This window comes from Xiphophorus maculatus, chromosome 2 (assembly GCF_002775205.1).
Source record: "Xiphophorus maculatus strain JP 163 A chromosome 2, X_maculatus-5.0-male, whole genome shotgun sequence".
Classification (NCBI taxonomy): Eukaryota; Metazoa; Chordata; class Actinopteri; order Cyprinodontiformes; family Poeciliidae; genus Xiphophorus; species Xiphophorus maculatus.
This window is the reverse complement of record NC_036444.1, coordinates 2,876,733-2,896,910: the sequence shown is the minus strand read 5'-3', so window position 1 is coordinate 2,896,910 and position 20,178 is coordinate 2,876,733. Positions and strand designations below refer to the sequence as shown.

At 36.0% G+C, this 20,178-nt stretch overlaps 1 protein-coding gene across 1 annotated transcript in view; it reads right to left on the bottom strand.

Moving 5' to 3' along the window:
* The window catches only part of cpne2 (copine 2), a 38,409-nt gene that overhangs the window by 10,662 nt on the left and 7,569 nt on the right, over window positions 1-20,178 (bottom strand). Inside the window, exons 3-11 of the mRNA XM_005795776.2 lie at window positions 17,789-17,968; window positions 17,500-17,574; window positions 15,889-15,960; window positions 15,031-15,114; window positions 14,111-14,200; window positions 13,843-13,941; window positions 12,076-12,162; window positions 10,623-10,682; window positions 453-586 (exon numbers count right to left, since the gene is read on the bottom strand). Coding sequence (XP_005795833.1) covers window positions 453-586; window positions 10,623-10,682; window positions 12,076-12,162; window positions 13,843-13,941; window positions 14,111-14,200; window positions 15,031-15,114; window positions 15,889-15,960; window positions 17,500-17,574; window positions 17,789-17,968 — 881 coding nt within the window. The remainder of the gene's footprint in view (window positions 1-452; window positions 587-10,622; window positions 10,683-12,075; window positions 12,163-13,842; window positions 13,942-14,110; window positions 14,201-15,030; window positions 15,115-15,888; window positions 15,961-17,499; window positions 17,575-17,788; window positions 17,969-20,178) is intronic.

Below are 20,178 nucleotides of genomic sequence, written 5' to 3'. Positions count from 1 at the left end.
CTAGAAAATAAAGTTTGGGGTCATGACCTTTGACACTTTGGTTCAGAGTTTTGCTTTTTCTTTTTTTTTTTAGGTATTTATGTTTTGCTTCCTGGTTCCTTCCAACTGTTTTTGGGTTCTGCTCTTCATCATGTTGTGACAGTTTTGTATTCCAGTGGAAATTTACCAGGATAATCCTGGTACATAATAAACATGTAGATGTGAAGCACAGTTTCAGTCAAAGCTTACATCAACTCATCAAACATGTCATATTAATTTAAATTATCTGAACTGTCCCTTTTCCAGGGTGAATTATGCTAAAAAAAAACAACCAGAATATTTTTTTTAATTCAATCATTTGGAGCATAACTTTGATTTTAGAGAAGTATACATGGTTATCCATACATCCTAACATCTGAACTAATAACTGCAGCCTGAAACAACTTGGCATAGAAGCTGAGCTCCATCCTTACGTGTCGTAATCCTGTATGATTTGGCCAACAGCTAAAATGGCCGACAGATACTCGTTGCTGCCCAGCGGGTTGATGTAGTGGAGAGACGACGGCTCTCTGGGGTTTCCGTTAGACGCTGTGAAGTCTATCCCAACCTGAGGAACACCAAGTAGAGACAATTATCTTAAGATCAGCACAGTTAGTTTAACACAAATAACGTTGATGGAAAATGCTTTGTGAGGTCAAATGTTAAAGTCAGCCTTATTTTAAAAAGCTTCCCATGTGGGATAGGGTTAGGGTTAGAGAGGGTGCTGTTGGAGAAAAGTTTTAAAAAGCAGCTTCTGCGTCATGTTCATGTTGATTGCCACCTTGAACTTATTTATTACATTAATATACAGACGTACTGTAAAAAACGGTATTCATTGTTATTTTCTGGTGATTTATGATGCTAAAGATCCCATGTGGCTCAAGAATCGCATGTTGCAAACCCCTGGTCTAAGTAGAGTGCAGCCCTGATTATTATTTGTGCTCTTATTTTTGTTTTTTAGACTCTGTGCTGTAACCTGTAGCTTCTAAGCCTCTTAAATCTCATTCAAACATTGGCCTGCTTTGTTTACTTTAATCTGGCTGCGTCTGGAGCCAAAAGGAGTCATTCTGAAGCAACTAAAAAAAGAGCAAAGATGGAACATGTGAAAGTAGAAGAGAGAAAGATTGGACTGGAGTCTATGTTACATATTTCCCCAATACCAGTGTATTAACTATCAGCAATTGTCTGTTTTTTTTTACCAGATTCTAAACTATTTAAATCTAGAACATCTTATTCCGTTAAACATGTGATCTAATTTGTTCTACAGAACAATTTAAAAAAATAGTGATGTTATTCTTATAAACCAGAACAAAACAAAGAAAAAACAAGGCATGAAATTCGACTTGATTCAAATAGAAATGAGAAGGGACGGGTCAAAATGAGTAATAAATAACAAACACATTCTATAGCGTGATAATGAGCTCAGCCAGGCTCTGAATCGTTAGCAACCCGAGGAAGAGTGAGCTCTGCAGCAGATGGTCTGATCTCTCACACTGAAGTTAAGATCCTGGCGTCTCCTGGAGATTATATGAAGGAACAGGCTAAATCCACGAGTCCATGGACAAACTTCAGAAACTTTTTCATCATAGTCATATTCAATAAATTAGAACAGACTCCATGATGAGTCTTGTTAGCTAGATTAAAAGTATTTTTTTTTTAAATAACAACCTTTAAGCAGGACTTGCGTAAACATTCATTAAAGCCACATTTCTGTTTTTAAAAATAGCTGTTTTTATTGGTCTGATTTAATATTAAAATTTTAAATGCCATGTTTTTATTAGGTGTGAGCAAAAACTGATTGTGATTAAGAGAAATAAAGATGTTAAGACATCAATATTTATGTAATTAATCTATAAAATGTCCTTCGCTTGGTGATGGAGTTATCAATAATTTGTACTTTTGAATGGGAATAAAAAACAAACCAGGTGTGCTGCTGCTACATGTTCAGCACTGAGATGCTATTTTAGCACAACTTCAACACAATAATAGTCTTTTGCAGCGTCCAATCAGATCGATTTTTGAAGAAACCCCCAGTGGGCCCAGAGAGGCGGATTTGTCACTTGTGCGTCAGATTTACAGTCCTACCAGAAACATATGAATACAAAGGTTCCAGCTCTGGATTTTGTTTTATTTAATAAAAATAATAAAAAATAAAGCAAAATAGGTGAGTTAAAATATTTGACACAATACAATCTATATAATTAATTAATTGAAATGAATGCATTAAAGTCCTGGCTTTACCTAAAATGTTCTAATATTCATGATTATGATCAGTGGATGTAAATTTCTATAAATTACATATGTTGATGGACACAGACTTTCGAAGGTCCTCAAATAAAGAACTGTTAATTACGATGGGGTGTTAGGTAAGATTCCAACAAAAAAACTCAGAAATTTTTAGATTAATCTCAGAAATTTTCTATTAAAAAACGTTGAGATTTCTAAGCTCCAAAAATGTTCAAAAGTTTCGACTTGAAAATTTGTTTCTCCCTAAAAGAGAGGTTTCTCTCTTCTAGGTTTCTCAAACTTCTCTAACTTTTTGGCAGAAAGCTTACTCTTCCATTTTTATTTTTCTATCTATCTTTCTATTTTCTATCTAAAAACACAGGTGTAGTTTATTCCCAGAAGGCTGGAAAACATACAAAACTTTCTGTAACATTACACAGAAAGATGAGTTTAGAAATGCGATATTAGAAATCTGTAGTAATTTGAATGTTTACAGGAGATATTCCTCCCAGCGTACACTTCAGCGTTGCCTCTCATCGTTTTCTGGTGTGCGTCTGTTTGGGTTTACAACGCGCCTGAGCAAACTGACAGCTGATGGATCATCTCCGAACTATTACAGCGCTCGTCCTCCGTTGCCCTCCACTGACAGATGTGACAGCTGTGAATGTGATGAAGGATGAAGCCATCCTGACTTGTTCTGCGCTTCAGGCTGGTTGTAGTTTTTAAACACGTAGAGCTAATAAAACATGACAAACGGTTTCAACAGGAGAGGGTTCACTAAATAAAAGAGACACGTCTGATTACTGTATATTTTACAGCAGGGATTGTTTGAGACTTTGACTACACTGACAGCTCATCCCACTACCACCAACTTCCCGTTGAGCAGCTGACATGCTGACATTCACACAGAAGTTTTATTATTGGCTTCTCTGTTGAATATTCGCCAGAATCTCTGACACATTTGCAGCTGAACAACCAGAGAGATGATGGAGGGGAGCGAGGATGGACGAAGGTGTCAGAGCGTTTGTGAACGCCTTATTCTTTCCTTCTGAGACGATCAACAACAACATTAAAAACATTTTAATGTTTTTGAGTCATATTGCACTTATCTATTCATGATTATCTGAGACATATTCTATTTAAATATAAAGTTGCAAAAACTACAACAGAGACAGATTACTTAGAGTTTTAATAGAAAGAAAACTAACATGAGGTGAATGTAAAAGCTGTTATTCTCAGTTGGGATTTTATACGCCTAGATCATATACATTAAATGGCATAAAGAATTATTAATTAAATATCACTAAAACACAAAATCAATGACTGATCAATGTGAAAAGCTGTTCAATATTACTTAATTTTACTTGAAAAGGTAGTTAATTATTAATATTTTCACGGTTTGTTAGAGAGTTTTATCAATACTTTCTGGCACAACCGGGCCTTTAAGGACATTTGTGATTTTGATATGGCTCAGGTTTCAGTTTGACAAACCTGACATAGAAAATAAACAGTAAAATAATTTACATTTAGTAGCTACTGTTGGTAATGCTAACAACTAAAATTGCTCATAAAATAATCTTAAAACCATTTTTAAAAATATCACCATCATATGACTAAAACAGTGAACTGCTACTGTGCAAATACAGAGAGTACAGTAAATATAGTAGCTATCAATTGATTCATTAATAATTTTATAAATTTGGGAAATGCTGCATGAAAAGAAATAACATTTTATTCAAAGCCAATCCTGATTGTCTTGTAGCTTTCCTAACAAGAAGGTTTTTTTACACTGCGACGAATCCTCCAAAGTCTCTCTTTACCACCAGTTGACAATAAAACTATGAATGATATAAAGAATTCAAAATGAATAATATCCTGAGTCATTTGAAGTGAGCCTCGCCACCAAAGCAGGTTGTTTCTTTGTGTTGTCGCAGAGGAACGATGCGTTCTCCTCTGGCTCCCACAGCACCGAGCAGGAGAGACGTTCCCCCCCGGCAGATTAGGATTAAAAACCTCGCTAAGATTGACTGAACGCCGCAGAACGGCTCGTCTTTCTTGGCTGGTTTTGTACACAACAACTTCTGTGTGTGGCTGTAACATGGTAGTACCAAAAAGGATAGACGATGTCACTGGTGACTGGGTGTCTGTGAGAGATTATTCACGGTGAATCAAAATTAGTGTCAGTTTGCATAAGCAGCTAGTGCAGAAAATATGTTTGAAGAAATTCTGTGGACCTGTGCAGCTAAAACGCACCAGAACGTTTGGTTTGTTTCTGAGCAGAAAAACTGTCATTTGGGATTCTGCATATCAACAAAAGACAATGACAACAATCATTCAGAAGAGCATGTGTAAGTATTTATATATAATAGAAATGTGAAATAATAAAATTTACACTTAAAGGATTCAGTCTGCAGTCTGAATACTGCTGGATATTTCTCCCGACTCCAGCAGGATTTATTCTCGTAATGGCTCTAAACCTCGGAGCTTAAGAAAGCTGCAGGATTCACGGTTCCTCTTTTAGTTTTAATAGGTTATCAAACGCTGAGCAGAGCATAGAGGAGAGAGTTTCCTGCTACTGTAACCATCTCATCAGCGAAAACTGGGAGATCCAATGGAGAAGAGAGAATTAGCAACTGAATAGCAGCAACTGCAGCTGATGTTTAAAGGGCCAGTTGCTGATTTTATAGTATTTCTGGATAGTGTAATGTAAGATCGAAAAAGGTCTTAACTCTTAATTATGTTTATAGATAAGAAATAAAAAGGCCACGGCGGGTGGAGATTTACTACACTGTTCCACAGATTATCTTACAGTACAAAGTCAAATCTCCCCAAAATCTCCTCGTATTCTTAGAGTCTTCCTGTTTTATATCTTTTTCACTGGTGTAAGTTGGTAAGTTTTGACCAATAGCGTTACTGCCTGTGTTTGACTTGTGTCCTTACGTAAAAATTACATCAGCTTTTAAATGAGTGTATATTGGAGTTTCTTGGGAATATTCAGGCCTATTGACCCCCAACATCTGCTCCGTTTCAAAAGTGCTAAACAAGCCACTCCATCACTCGTATGCTATTCTTATCGGTCTAAACAGCTTTCCTCCCATCACATTTTGGTCCAATTTTATGCTTTGCAAGCAAGAAAAGAGAAGGGAGTTCCAAGTTATTCAGGTCAAACTGACCTTTAACGGCGCCAGATTTCCTCAGTAAAAAGCAACTCATAAAGAGTATTTCTGCTTCTTCAGATTGACCCAGTCCATTTGACACAATAGATTTCTTTTAGGTTAAAACATATCTTAGTGTGAACCCACCAAACAGCATTATTTTTAACTATTAACATAATTATATTCCTCTACAGTAACACGTTTAACAGCAGTAGGTTTTACATCTAAATGTCATTTACACTGACTCGTATGAACTAATTGTTTCTAATAATGGAACAAAAGCATTTTCAAAAGTAAATCTGTGATTATAGCTTTAAATATATGTATCTATGTTATATATGGCTCAGATTTTTAAGTAGTGGAAGTTTGTAAAATGAATAAACATAAAACATTGGATCAGCTCTTATGACTCAGAGCTCGTCTGTTGCTGCATATTTCTCATAAATATCAACGGTGAGCTGAAAACAAGCCACACTCTGGTCACTCTGCTGACATAAAACTCAGTTTGTTTGTTTTTCTGATGATGTAAGTTCATGTAAACATTTCTTCTACTTGATATGAAAGCTGAAGAATATGAATCATCTCCAAACTGTCTGAGATATTATGGGAGTCCTTCACTATTTCATCTTTCCTTCTGATATAACAACAATATGAAAGATGAGCTGCAGAAATCTACAGTCATATTCAATAGATTAAAATATACGCCCTAATAAGTCTTATTTATCAGATTAAAAGCAGATAGTAAACACAATTTACATTAAGTCCATATTTCTATTAACTGTTGTATATTTTTAGGTAATATTCAGATTTTAAATGGCATTTTTTAATTAATTGCAAGACAAAAATAATCATGATTAATAGAAATAAAGGCTTTCAAACATCCATCTGTGTGTAAATAAACTTTAGAATCTGTTTCATTTTGTGATAATGTTCCTAAAATAAATGTCCTCTATAATAATATTCTAATTTATTCATTCTATTCAAAGTCCAAGTCACATCAAGTGATTATTCTTAATATCAGAAATCCATTTTTAATGGAGTCACTAAAATAAACAAAAGCTTTAAAATATGCTGGATAAACTTTTCTCTGTGATTTCTGAATCTGCATTTTATTGAGGGGTGTCGGAGTAAATTAGTTTAATACTTAAACACATTCAGAATGGGATTCGGTAATAATAACACTTTTAATGCAAAGTTGGAACTTTTAATGGACTTTTAATGCAACTTTATTTACCGAATTAAACTTCTTGACAACAATCATAAATATTTATGAAAACTCCTTCATGTTCATAACAGATGTTATGTTTATGCCAATGTCATGTCAGTCTCATGCAAACCCCTTCAAATAAAGTGTTATCAATAAAATATAATAAATTTACAGTTGTTAAAATGTTAGAGGGGTATGAATACTTCTGCACTGTACTGTTGTTTTCTATGAGGCTGTAAATATGACTAAACATCTATTACATTATCTAAATTCACTTCTCTCTCTCTCTTAAAAAAGAAAATGTCCTTAACATTCATCGGCGGCGCAGAACGTCACCATGGCAACAACAGCTACCTTCTCTGCTTTAAGTCTCGCTTCCGACAACAAGGTGGCAAAAACAGGCGGTACCAAAGAGACGCAGCCATTGTCTGAGCTTTAACGCAGCACCGAGCACGCCGCCAGCCCAGAAAATCTGCACAGCGTGTTCTCTGTCAAAGTTCTGCTCAACCGGACCCAGAAGATCCACCAAGCAGCTGCTGCAAAGCGAACGAGAGCCAAACACACGAATCCTGCCTCAGAGAATAACAGCTGCATGAAGAGCTGCAACTCACCATTAACTGATTAATCAGATGATAAAATCGGCGCATTCTGCAGAGTTTTTTTATTAAACCACTTCAGCATTTTTCATAAAATATTAAAAATACATTAAAATGCAAATAAAAAAATTTCTCAATAATTATGTTAAGCATGAAAATAAACATTTTATTGCCATAAATGCAATAATAGCATTCCTTTAGTGAACGGTGGATCATTTGTAGCAAAGGATGCATCAGAAGTTAAAAAGCACAAGATCAACTAAACAAATGGAAAGAAAAAGGTGATAAATGAAGATTTGTTTTTATATTTTGAACCAGGTGAAGCTAAAACTGCCACTTGAGAAGTTCTGGGTGGAACATATTTACATTTTCTGTACAGTTTTGGCTTAATTACTGCTATGATTGAGTCTGTGTTACTGATTAATCAATTACTATATTAGTTGACAATTATTAATCAGATTAATTGTTTCAGTCCTACATGCATATATGAGTTCTATGAATTATTCTGGGGTTTAAAGGTTATTTCTGAATGAAATGTTTGTGGCCAAAAGTCAGAACCAGTTGGTTTATAATGCAACAGGTCCAGGTTTAAACATTACATTCAAAGAAGGCGTCTAAAATTATTTACTGAAATAATTTAAATTAGGGTCAATAGATTTAATGTGCTAAGCCCATAAACTGAGAGTTGGATTACAATGTTTACATTTAATGAGTTTAAAGTTAAGAACATTTTAGCAATTATTCCTGGATTTTATTATGTTGTTTCATTTAGAAGATGAATTAAAAACTAAGATTCAGATTTGATCAGAGCAGCATCATTTCGGTCTATTAACATTTTTTATTTGACAAAGGAAGTCATTAAAATCAAAAGAGTTTCTTCTGAGAGAAAGTTGCTGATCAATGCAACAACTTTTCTCCTTTTACTGTAATCACCCAAAACATCCAAATATACCCTCAAGTACAGGAAAGGAGGTTTAATCACCTTATGTTCCCTCAGAAAATTAAATGAAAACCATCCCAGCAGCTCTGGATTGCATCACTGAGTGATTTAAACGAAATGAAACTGTGACTTCACAGCCATGAGGGCCATGCAGACGTTTCTCATAGGAAGCGATTTATTACGCCGCTGTGCTGCGTATACTCAGTGAACATTACCAGTAAATTAAAGCTTGTGAATTCAGTCTGTGCCTTAAGAAAGAAAAGCTTCATAACTGGATAATAGAACCATGAACGGATTATTAATCTGAACAATAGTGTTATTCTGAGGAGCTTTCATCTAAAATGAAATAAAGGACACATTTTCACTTCCAGCACATCCTGCTTCCCCGTTAATTCCTGTTTAACTTTACAAGTTTAAAAAGAAATCATCAGAAAATGACCATGAAATAGTCAATTCCAGTTAGTTTGTGTTGCACATTTCAGCAACAAGGCAATTCAAAGAGCTTTACCTGATAAAAACATAACACAGGAAGTACAAAATTAAGAGAAGAAATAAAAACTTGTAATCCAGATTAGAATTAAACATTGTTCCAGTTATTATTAATCAAAGGAAACTTTAAACAGCTGATTTAAAGGAACTCAAGTGTTTCAGTGGTTTTGAGGTTTTTCTGAAGTTTATTCCAGATTAGAGGAGCATAAAAATTGAATGCTACTTCTCCATGTTGGGTTCTGGTTCTGGGGAGGCGAAGTAGAACCAGAACCAGAACCAAAAGACCTGAGATGCTAATGCAGTAATCAATGCCACTGAAGATAAACACATGGATGAATTTCTCTAGCTCCTGTTAGGAAATGAACCATGATTTTAAATGTTCTTCAGGTGATAGAAGGCCGACTTTGTAACTGTCTTTATGTGACTCTGAAGGTTCAGGTCAGAGGTCATCCTGATTTCTGGTTTCCAGCTGTAATAACTGAAGCTGTGCATTGACTCTAGATCGTGCACTCTCTGTGCTACGGTCACCGTGGAAACCAGACTGAAAGACCAGACTGAACAGACATTGTTAGAAAGCTATTTAACTGTTGAAACAAAGTTTTTCAATAACTTTGCTGATGAATGGGAGGTTGGAGATCAGCCAGTAGTTCTGCAGTAGTGGTTTGTCCAGATTTTTCTTTTTCTATCGGAGGTTTGATAACTGATGTTTTTGAAGCCTGGAGGAAAACACCTGAAGAGAGCGATGAGTTTACTATTTGGATCAGATCAGATGGACTTTCTGAAGGAAAGCTTAAAGTTTTGAGTAACAGTCATGAATCCTGCACAGGACCGGGTTGTTGGGCATTAAAGCTAATCAAACCCCTCCATGTTTTTGTTTATTTCTGTGTACTGTCAAGGCAATTGCTAATATTATCTCTGTTTAACCATTTAGTCTGTTTTAGTGACATCTGCTGCCATTTTTCTTTATAATGGATCTGGATGGCACCCTAGTGCCAAAAAGGTACTTTGAAAAAATAAAAAATAAAAATCTGAGCAGCAATTTTTGTCCTTGAATGTTACATCAACAAACTTATTTCCCTGGAGCCGTTTTCTCTTAGCTTAACTTTACTTGCATCTCAATCAAAACTCATATTGACACCATTAGTATATTTTAGTAATTCCAGAAAAAATTGTTTCATCATATTTATTCAATTTTTCCCTCTCACTGTTATAGTTTATTTTTAAAGCTCTTAATACTTTGCCTCCATATCGCTGGTTTATTTGAATTCAGATTTATTTTTTTTATGTTATTTGTAAAGAGCTACAAAGTTTTGTAAAGAGCTACAGTACATAAATCAATAACTGAATGAATGAAATGTTTCCAACCAGAAAAAAAGTAGCGAACCAAATAATCCATACCTTTCCTCTTTATCTGAACGTTGTTTTTCTTTGAAAACTTTAAATGTATTTTGAGGAATGGAGAAGGAAAAAGGGAAGCGAATTTATGTCTTTGTGTCTGTTTTCATCCAGAATAATAATGAAAAAAAGCTTGGTGTGTTTGAGTGACTTTGGACGGCCGTTATAAAGGAGGGTAACACAAAAAGATGTGACATAATCAGGAAAACAAAAGGTTTCTCCAGACCAGAGTCAGAAATAAACCAGGATGTTTCCTCTCATCCATGTCTGGAATTCACAATGTCTCCCTGACCCCAATGTTAAACACATTGCTCTTTATTTTAAATCACTTTTATTTAAAAATTCACCTATTTTTTTGGCAGAATAACTAAATTTCCCCCCTAGTGAACTCATTTTTCCACTACTCAGTGCCTCCTCCCTCTCTGCATGTAAAAGCCTGCAATCCAGCTGCAACCCGGGAGATGAAAATAGAAAATCCAAACGTTTTCCATTCATTTTCGAGAGCAGTGCCAACGGAAACATGTATCTCATCATCACAACACTGCAGATGCTGAAAAGGGAACAAAAGCTAACAGGCATGCTGACATCATACTCACTGTAAACATGAGCTGGCATCCTCCCAGAATGTAATCCAGGAAGGTGTAATCGTGTGCAATCTGAAACAACAAAAAGAAGAGCAGATTTATGTTTTCGCTCTTTTTCTACTTTAAATAAAAATGTGTTGCTTCTTCATGGAAAGCTTGGTTATTTGAAATTTAGATTAAAAAAACATTTTGTTTGAGAATAATTCCCTCTCCAGTTGCAACAAATACTCAGTTTTAATCCCCGCTGCAAGCCAGCAAATAAAATTTATATATTAGCACTTTTCTTCATTTGTTCGTGCATGAAAACAGCCAGGATGAAGAAAACAATCAATTATGAGAGCCTGTCATGCACACAGCTTTAATGCTGTTTTAATAGGCAGCTAAAGACTCCATGTTTCAGCTTTATGCGTCATCTGTGGCGCTCTGAGCTCCGGCTCTAATTAGTTACTGGCGACCAGGTCTGATCGGATGTGTGTAAAATTCAGACAAGCTAATTCTGTTTCTTTCGGCTTCATTACTCCAGTTTATCTCATCTTAAAGCAGCGATCTCAGCTTCAAAGTAAAATACACAAAAACATTTAGATTCAGTTTTATTCATTAAAGGCTAAATATTGTTTGAATCTGTCTAAATCGTTTCTTTGTGCAAACCTGCATTTTGGCCACTGTGGAGGCTCAAAAGTGCAAAAGAAAATCAAATCAAATTGTATTTGTGTAGCACGTTTCAGCAGCAAGGCATTTCAAAGTGCTTTACATCATATCAAACGCAGAAACACAATGAAACATAGAATCAACAATCAAAACATGACATGTTTTGATTTAATGATGGAATTTCATTGAGTGAAATTCCATCATTAAATTTTTAATTGATAAGAATTGAGCAATGTTTTAAATACTGATGGAAGGCAGAAGGAAATGAGAGTTCCCATCTGTCCATCTAAATCCACAGAGGGAGATTAATGAATAACTAAAACCACAAATTAATGCTTTTTTATTGATAAATTCTCTAAATAGTTTATTTAGGGTTCTATCTTTATGCTTTTGTGCAAATTTTTACATTTTTGTGTAAATTTTGTTTATTTTGCCATATTTTATTAACCGCCTCAGTGGTGCCCTCTGTAGGTTGGCCAGAAGCTACTGCAGTTTAATTTTCCTATTGGTTACACCAGTACAGTGCGGTATAACTACATGAAAGCTCCGCCCACTTTAGGGGATTTTTTGTTTTTATTTGTCAAGGAGCAAAGTTCATGTTTCACAGGGAGATTGTTACACATTGAGCTTCAATACAGACACAAAAACTAAAGGAAATTAATGTCCATTTATCCAAAAAGCAAGTTATTCATCCATCTTTTCATCCATTCATCTTTTCATCTGTCCATCCATCCATCCGTCTAATCGACCATTAATCCACCCCTAAAGCCATCATCCATCCAGTCATCCATCTTTTCATCCATCCATCCATCCTCACCTTACAGGACTTGAGGATGATGACTCCTGAGTTTTTGTAGTTTTTCTTCTTTTTCTGTTTCTTGGGATTGATGCAGTCAAACTCCACCTGAGGAGTGAAAAAATGTGAAAGAAGGTGTCAGGAAAGAAAAAAAGAGGAGGAATGCAAAAAGAGAAAGAGGGTGAGAGCAGAGTTGAGAAGAGGCGACAGGGATCTGACTGCGGCTGTGTCTGGGTCTCCGCCTACGGTAACTCCAACTGGACTGACAAACGTTCAGTGTTAAAACCCAGCTGAGCTTCCTGATGGGACTATGAAGAAAAAAAACATTAGTTAATGTGAAGAAGGTGAGCAGGAAACTGCAGAGACACGTTAAAGTCTTTGATCAAAAAGGACGTTTGAGACGCAAGCACACTTTAAGTCATGATTCATGTGACAGGTAAACGCTAAACGCTGTCACGCTCCTCCGCCTCGGCTAACGGCTGCTTCTCATTTCATCACCCTTCTTTACAGTCTCTAATTTTTCCATCCGCCATCTCTCCATCCGGCCTGTGTCGCTGTTTGCATGTTATTTAGCAAACCCCCCCTGCACCCCTTTACACACACATCATTATCACACATGAAGGGGAGTCAGTGGGAGGACACACACACAGAAAACACAGGGAGCTGCTAATGAATGAACTGCGCTCTGATCTGGACGTCTTTATATCTTTAGCTGACCAGAAGCAAAAGGGAAAAAAACTCACAGGAGAAAAACTTGCATCTGTGAGCAGGAATATTAGCAAAAGATGTGAATAAATTGATTTTGGTTTCATTTTGACAGTATGATATCAGATAATGACTAAAGCTCACAACATAATCCATGTCAATTAGTTTACCAGGCAGTAATTGCTTGTGTCTGAGTCACTGAGTTTAAATATTTGTGTGAAAAGCATTGAGTTACAATGGGATGCAAAAGTATTCATACCAGTAAAACATTTCCAGTGTTACAACCACAAAAGCTTATGTAACTTTTCAGCCCTTAAAAATTTCTCAATTAAATTTTGCTGTCAACTTTAAAGGTCAAAAACATTACATTTTATTTATTTACTCTTAAATTAATCCTGGATATAATCAAACAAACTCCACATGGTAGAAAAAACTTCTTAACTCTTAATTAACTGAGTCATTGTATGTTTATTTTTACCTGCCTCATAATTTATTGATTTATATTATGAGGCAGACATTACAGACACTATCTGTGTGTCTCAATTCATTAACCCAAAACATTGTATATTGTACTGATGCTATGTGTTTTATACTGTAAAATACAATTCATTTAATTTTAAAAATAAAAAAATAATTAAGAAAACAAGAAAAAATGTGTTAAAGAATGAAATTCTTAGTCGAAAAGGTCGACTTTCACTCTCCATCTGCTAATAATAAAAACAACACACTGGTCCAATGCTTTAGAGTCATTTTATTTCTTTATGCTTGAATAAGTTTTCAGTTCTGACGAATAATTCTCAAGATTTTCTGATCATCTTTGATATTTTTTTGTTTTTAAGCAAAGCAAGCCATCAAAGTGAAGTTTTTGCAGAAAATGTATGAGGATTAGATATGAAAATGTTATTTTCTTAATTGCTTGAAAACTGGACTAAAAAGTAATAAGATAATTTAAACAATCGCTCAGAATTGTAAGCTGTCAGGATCACTCAGGGTTCAGAAAGTCTGAAGTGAAACCAAACACAGATTTGAGAGACACTGAAACACATGCAACACAAACACACCAACAGTAATGCCAGTGTTTACCTCCACTGAGTTCTGCGCTTCGCTCATCTTGGAAACTGTGGTCTGAAACTCTCCGATGAAGTCATGGCCGCCATCGTTATCGTAATCATAACACAGCACCTGTCAGCGAGCAGAACGCAGCGGATCAGATGGTTTGTCTTTGTTTTCTACTCCACACAAGAACAAACTGCTTCACCAAGCTCCAGGAGTTTCACTACTTCATTCAACGCTTCATTTTTTAATAGCAGAAATGACCAAAAAGTTGATTTTCAGTGAGAGAAGGACCGACCTTAATGTTCCTCTCCACATCTCCATTGCAGAGAGAAATGAGAGGCACAGTGAAAGGTTTCCACACCGGGTCTAACGTGTTCTTTATCACCTGAAGTCACAGAAACAGTATCGTTAAACCCGACAGCAGCAAATCTACCACAGAGGAACATGAGTTTCTAATAACTGTTATAAGAAATTAAGATCCAAGTCAGGTTAAAATTTCTGACTGCCAAGAATGATTCTCTAAAGAAATAAAAAAAATTATGTAGCATTTAGAGGTCAGAGGAAAAATTTTATAGAAAAAAAAAAGATTTAAAAAAGATTTGTGCAACAACAGAAAAGAAGAAAATAATATCCAGCCTAACAACCACAGGCCCTACCTGTTATAACTAAATGAATGCATCACTGCTTCTAAACAGGAACCCAAATTCATCAATCAAGTTATTTAAATAAAGAAATCAGAGTTAAGGTTCAGTCCCATCAATGAACTCGTCTGTGCAGCTTTTTCTTTGATTTGAGCACAAAAACGATCAGAAGAGAAGAAGTTCCTCATCTCATTTATGAATCACTAAATCCCAAAATGAGCGTAAAAATGACCAGTAGCCTTTCCCCTCCGTTCCTCATGCTTGATACATGAGCCGCTGTGAATGTGTCCCTTTTTAAATTAACATGAAAGTCTAATGATGCTTCATTTAGGAGTCAGTTTGCTGCTGAACTTTGCTCTGTTTCTTGCTCTTACAGAACAAACCCACTTTGCAAATGCATGTGCACAATTTATCTGGCTAAGAGCACTTAGCGCTGGGTCGTCTCATTTTCATAATTCTGTGCACGTTTTGGCAGAACCAAGAGCAGAGTTTACACAGTTTCATCGAGTTCTTTTTATTTTTGCAACTGGCAATAGTTGAGCAGATTAGATGGTTTAATTCAGTGATGACTAACCTCTGTCCTGTGCACCAGCATCCATTTACCATCTTCCCCCTGTTTGTGAAACTCCAGGTAGGGATCTGATTTACCAAAGAAATCCTGCAGAGAGCACAATTTAAAAAGTGATGAACTTTATTTCACTTCATTCTTTCTTACCCTTAATTTCTCATAATAGCCTCAGCTGGAATGTTATGATAATTTAAACATCGCCTTTGCCAAAAAGCCATTTCAGCAGCAGCAATTACTGTTTTTAATGCATCCTGGTGATTTAACAGGAGGGTGCACAGCAGGTACGCGCCCAGATGAGCTGAAAACAGCTCAGCAGCTGCTCCACTCTGTTTAAATTCTGCTCAATTCAAGCAGCTTCAAATTACTGATAGATAGGAGCAAAGAGAGAAGCTGTGAATGCAATCAAATGTGGCAACAAAACAGGAAAAAACACAATGAATGAGTCATGTTTAACCAGAATGTTTAAATGGTTCTGCTCAGCAGAGCCATTGTTAGACTCTTTTCCATTTTCACATAAGTGGCAAAAACAATGCGTCCTGCATTCTTTACACATTTTTTAAAAACAGTTATTTTTATTCCACCCGCTTTTTCGCAGAAGAAGGTGGTTAAAACATTTTCTGTGTGGGCTCTGTTTCTGAATTAGTAAGCACAGGCTGAGTGTATTCACATGTTTGTGTTTGCATCCTGACTTTCTGCGTGTGCCGGGGTGTGTGTGTGTGTGTGTGTGTGTGTGTGTGTGTGTGTGTGTGTGTGTGTGTGTGTGTGTGTGTGTGTGTGTGTGTGTGTGTGTGTGTGTGTGTGTGTGTGTGTGTGTGTGTGTGTGTGTGTGTGCGTGTGTGTGTGTGTGTGGCTCTGACCGCCTACCTTCTTATCCAGTTTACGCCCACTCAGGGTCAAAGTGATGATTCTGTTGTCAGACAGCTCCTGCGCTGTTATCTGAAGTAAAGGCACAGAATAACACCAGATATAACTCAAACACAAACAGCTGAGAAGAGCAGAGTTACAATCATCCACCATTACAGTAAAACAGCAGCTTTGTCATAAAAAAAACAACCTGACCATGTTTGACTCTACGGAAAGACAGAAGAACCAATATTTTTCTTTAGTTAAAAATATTTACGTGAAAAAGTAAACCAAACAACTGTCCTTTAGAATACGAGTTAAAAACTATAAGAAAAAACAAAGTATGAACTGTTTAAAGTTATTTTTCCATATTGGGACTCAAACTTCAATGTATTTTTACTGCTTTTTATATAATGAACCAACATAAAGACGTGCATAATTGTAAACAAAACTGTTACATGGTTCGCAAAATGTTTACAACTAAAATTCTGAAAAGTGTGGGGAACAATTGTTTTCAGTCCCTCTTTCACCCCTGAATGAAATTCAGTGGCGTTATTTGTAAACATAATTCCATTTTGACACAGTGGATATTTCACTATGTTATTATTCCTTAGAGAAGCAGATAACCCCACAAATATATAAATAAATAAACTAATTTCTTACTTTTTTTTTAACTGTAGACGTAAAATATATAGACTACAACCCCTGAGGATATGTACACTTCTTATCAGGTCCAATAGAGTCTTAGAATCTGCACATCCATATCTGATTGCAGAAAAGTTTAACTTAGTGGGAACAGAACAGGATGAACTATTGATTTGTTCAGAGCCGATTCTGTTTTTCAGTCTCAGAGTTGAGCTGAGTGTTAATACTTCTCCATCTAGTTTCTTCTTGCATTTTAGTTTCAGCAAGAAGAAGCTAAATGTCAATAGAAAAGAGAAAGTTTTCTAGTAGAAGTGTTGGAGGATACACACAGTCAGCTAATGCAGGCATGTTTAAATGTGAGCAGCGTGGCTTACAGTCTGACAGGCTTTAATTCAAATGCATCATTTTATTCACCTTAATGCAGCAAAGGGTTTATTTTAAAATGGGAGTATTGAAACACAAACGCATTTGCTTTTCACACCTGCAGTAGATTGGGAACCAAAATTGCAACATTTGTTACATTTTCAGCTGCTTTGGTTCACTTTCACACTCAACTGTGTCAAACAAACCAAACCCTTAGATCAACCTGTTTCCCTTCTCACCTGTGGGGGAAACAACAGAAAAACCTCAGAACAAGACACTGAACACAACATATAAACAAAAATGGAGTAGAGTGAAATTTTAACTATTGGAGGATTTCTCATTTCTCCCACCAGTGCAAGTGTTTGTTTTGGTTGTTTACCCAGAATACCCTGCACTGTAGTCCACTTCCTCCTTTTGGAGTGGTCTCCAGTCTGCTTAGCGTTCACATATACATTAAAAACCTCACCAGAGTTCCTTTGAACCTAACACAGGCCGAGGTTTTTAGGTGGGCCAGAGTTCACTTTTATGGTTCGATTACGCATTCACACTTCCCCAAACAAACCGGACTTTCTGGGCAAATGGACTGGAGTTGGATTAACTGGATTAAACTGTAATTATTCTTACCGTGACAGAACCTTTGCCAGCTGGCTTCCCATTGGCTAATATCAGCGGTCTGTGAAGTTTCTTATTGGACACAATCTAGAAGAGAATTAAAAAAGAAAGCATCATCTACATTTTCTCTCAATAAAACAAACCCAGATTTTAATTTTAGGGTATTTTGTTGAAGTTTCCTTCTTACTCTGTCCTGAAACTAATCACTTGATGCAGTTTCCTACACTAGCTGCTGAATTCAACATTTCCTCCAATAAAATAATCTGTGATGTTGCGAAAGTAGCAGACGGTCATGCTGTACCACTCCCAGTGTGCAGATGAACTCTCCCAGGAAGTCGTGTTCGTAAAGCTGTGTAGCACACTTGTCTTCATCGAACATGGCGAAGCGAAGCTTCTGGATCTCTTCGAAGTGATAGTCCACCTGGAACTTCACCCCAAACACCGGGTTCAGGTTGTTCACGGCTGTCTCGGTCCGTCCCAGCTGGAAGAGCAGAAGCAAAGGAATAAAACAAGTTATTTCATCCTTTGTTCAAACTCTGTTTCTTTTAAGGATAAGAACGAAAATGTTTCTGTGAGTTTAAGTGTAAGCAAACAGTAGAGAGCAAATAATTCACCTTTCAACAGGGGCTGATCTTTGATTTAGCATTTTTTCTCTTAAAAGGGGTCTGTTATGAAAAATTCATATTTTTATGCTTCCATTTGGGTCTCAACTGCTTCCAAAAAAATGTCCAAGCACTTAAAGAAAAACACCCAGCTGTTTTTTTTTTTTGGCAATAAGTTAATGTTTTTCGGTGTCTGGAAATTTTCCAGTGATCTGTTAATTATTTTTTGGATTAACTGATTAATAACCGGACACCAAAAGGTGCTTAATATGAGATTTTATTTTCAACCAGGTGAAGTTAAAACTGCCACTTGAGGATTTCTGTAGAACATTTTTACATTTAGCTTTAAAAAGCGTTTTTATCTTTAAAGCTAAATGTTTTTATTCTTTTTACAGTTTTGGCTTAGTTACTGATCTGTTCTTCTTTTAACCAGTGACCTATTTAGAGTCTCTATATAAAAAATTAAATATATATATATTATTTGTACTATATATATAGTTACTCTAGATATAGAGTAACTATTACTCGATTACTAGATTAATTGACTATTTTAAAAATCTATTCCTCATGATTAATCCGATTAACTGTTTCAGCCAAAAAGGGAGAACATTTGATGATGTAATGAGTTTAAGTCAAGGTCATCAATAAATATTCCTCCTATATCAAACAGACTGTTTTGTGCAAATTCACAGGACTAAATTAAAGAGCTAGCTTTGGATTTAGACATTACCTTTATTTATATAGTAGATAACAAACTGCCATTTGCACCTTATCTTCTGATGTTAACTGTCAATTAAAAACTGTTAGCTTGGTGGAGTCACTTTTTGTCTAATTATAGCAACAAAACCTGCCCAGACGGACGCAGACATCCTAGCGGGTGTGGGAGTCTCTAAAAGGACAACAGGAGTCGTGTTCTTGCTGTGACTCCACTAACCAGCTTCTGACTCACAGCCTGTTTATCCAGAGGAGGTCAGTGCATGTTTAGCCTGTCGCCACTTCTGAACTACGGCAAGCAGAAGCAGCAGTTTGATGCACTGATGCAGCAGAGATGACAACTGTGAAGCACCAGCATCTTGTGAATGAATTACATCTGTGTGTAATGACACACAGATGCAGCCCTGCTGCAGCAAAACGCTTTACATCGTCACATGTCTTACTTCATTAATGTCTCTTTAGTTACAACTGATGCTTATGAAGATTGTGTTCAAAATAAACTGTTTTCTCTCAGGGTTTCGTTTTGTATCATCAAGTTTTAATCAGATTCTAAAGTTATTCAAATCTCACCTCGAGTACAAAAATGCAACAGATTGAAGGTTTTTATTTGTTAAGCAAAAAAAATTTTACGTATACAACAGGAAAAGCAGTGGTGCTGATCAATACTTCGATTATCAGTTTCTTATCAGTGTGAGAAAATCAATTAAAAAGTGTGTTTTTTAGAATGACAACATGGAAAACATCAACAATCACCTTAGAAAAGAAATCTTTGCTTTCATATTACATTTTATACCAGATCTGATTTTAAGCAATATTAATTTGCTTTCTTTTCTAAAAAATAAATCGGAAATGACAGTAAATATTTTCAAAAAGTGGTTTTAATTTAAATATCCCTTCTGAGAGTTGTATGGTGGAGCAGTAGGGCCAGGCTATGAGAATATTTGTTTAACTAAGAGAATAAAGTTACAATATTAACAGAAATTTACAAGAATAAAGTTGTTTTAATGAGAAAAAAACAATGTTTTTGTTATTTTTCATGTTGTTCTCATTAAATTTCTACTTCATTCTTAAAATATCACAATTTTATTCTGGTCAAATTAAAGCGTTTTCCTATTACTACGTCCGTATTCTTGTAAAATCATGACTATTTTTATATTAAAGAAAATCTTAGCCTGACCTTTGTATTTTGTCATGGAGTTGACATAAATTATCAAACAAGATGGCTGCCCTGCGCGTGCTGACATCACTCTGAACTACGGAAGCCCAAGAGGAGCATTGGTGATGAAGAGCGGAGGAGAACGGCTGCGCTTCACAGCTTAAGGAGGTAAATTACCAGGACTTCCTGGACGCCCGGCGGCTCCAGTGAGCATCTTAG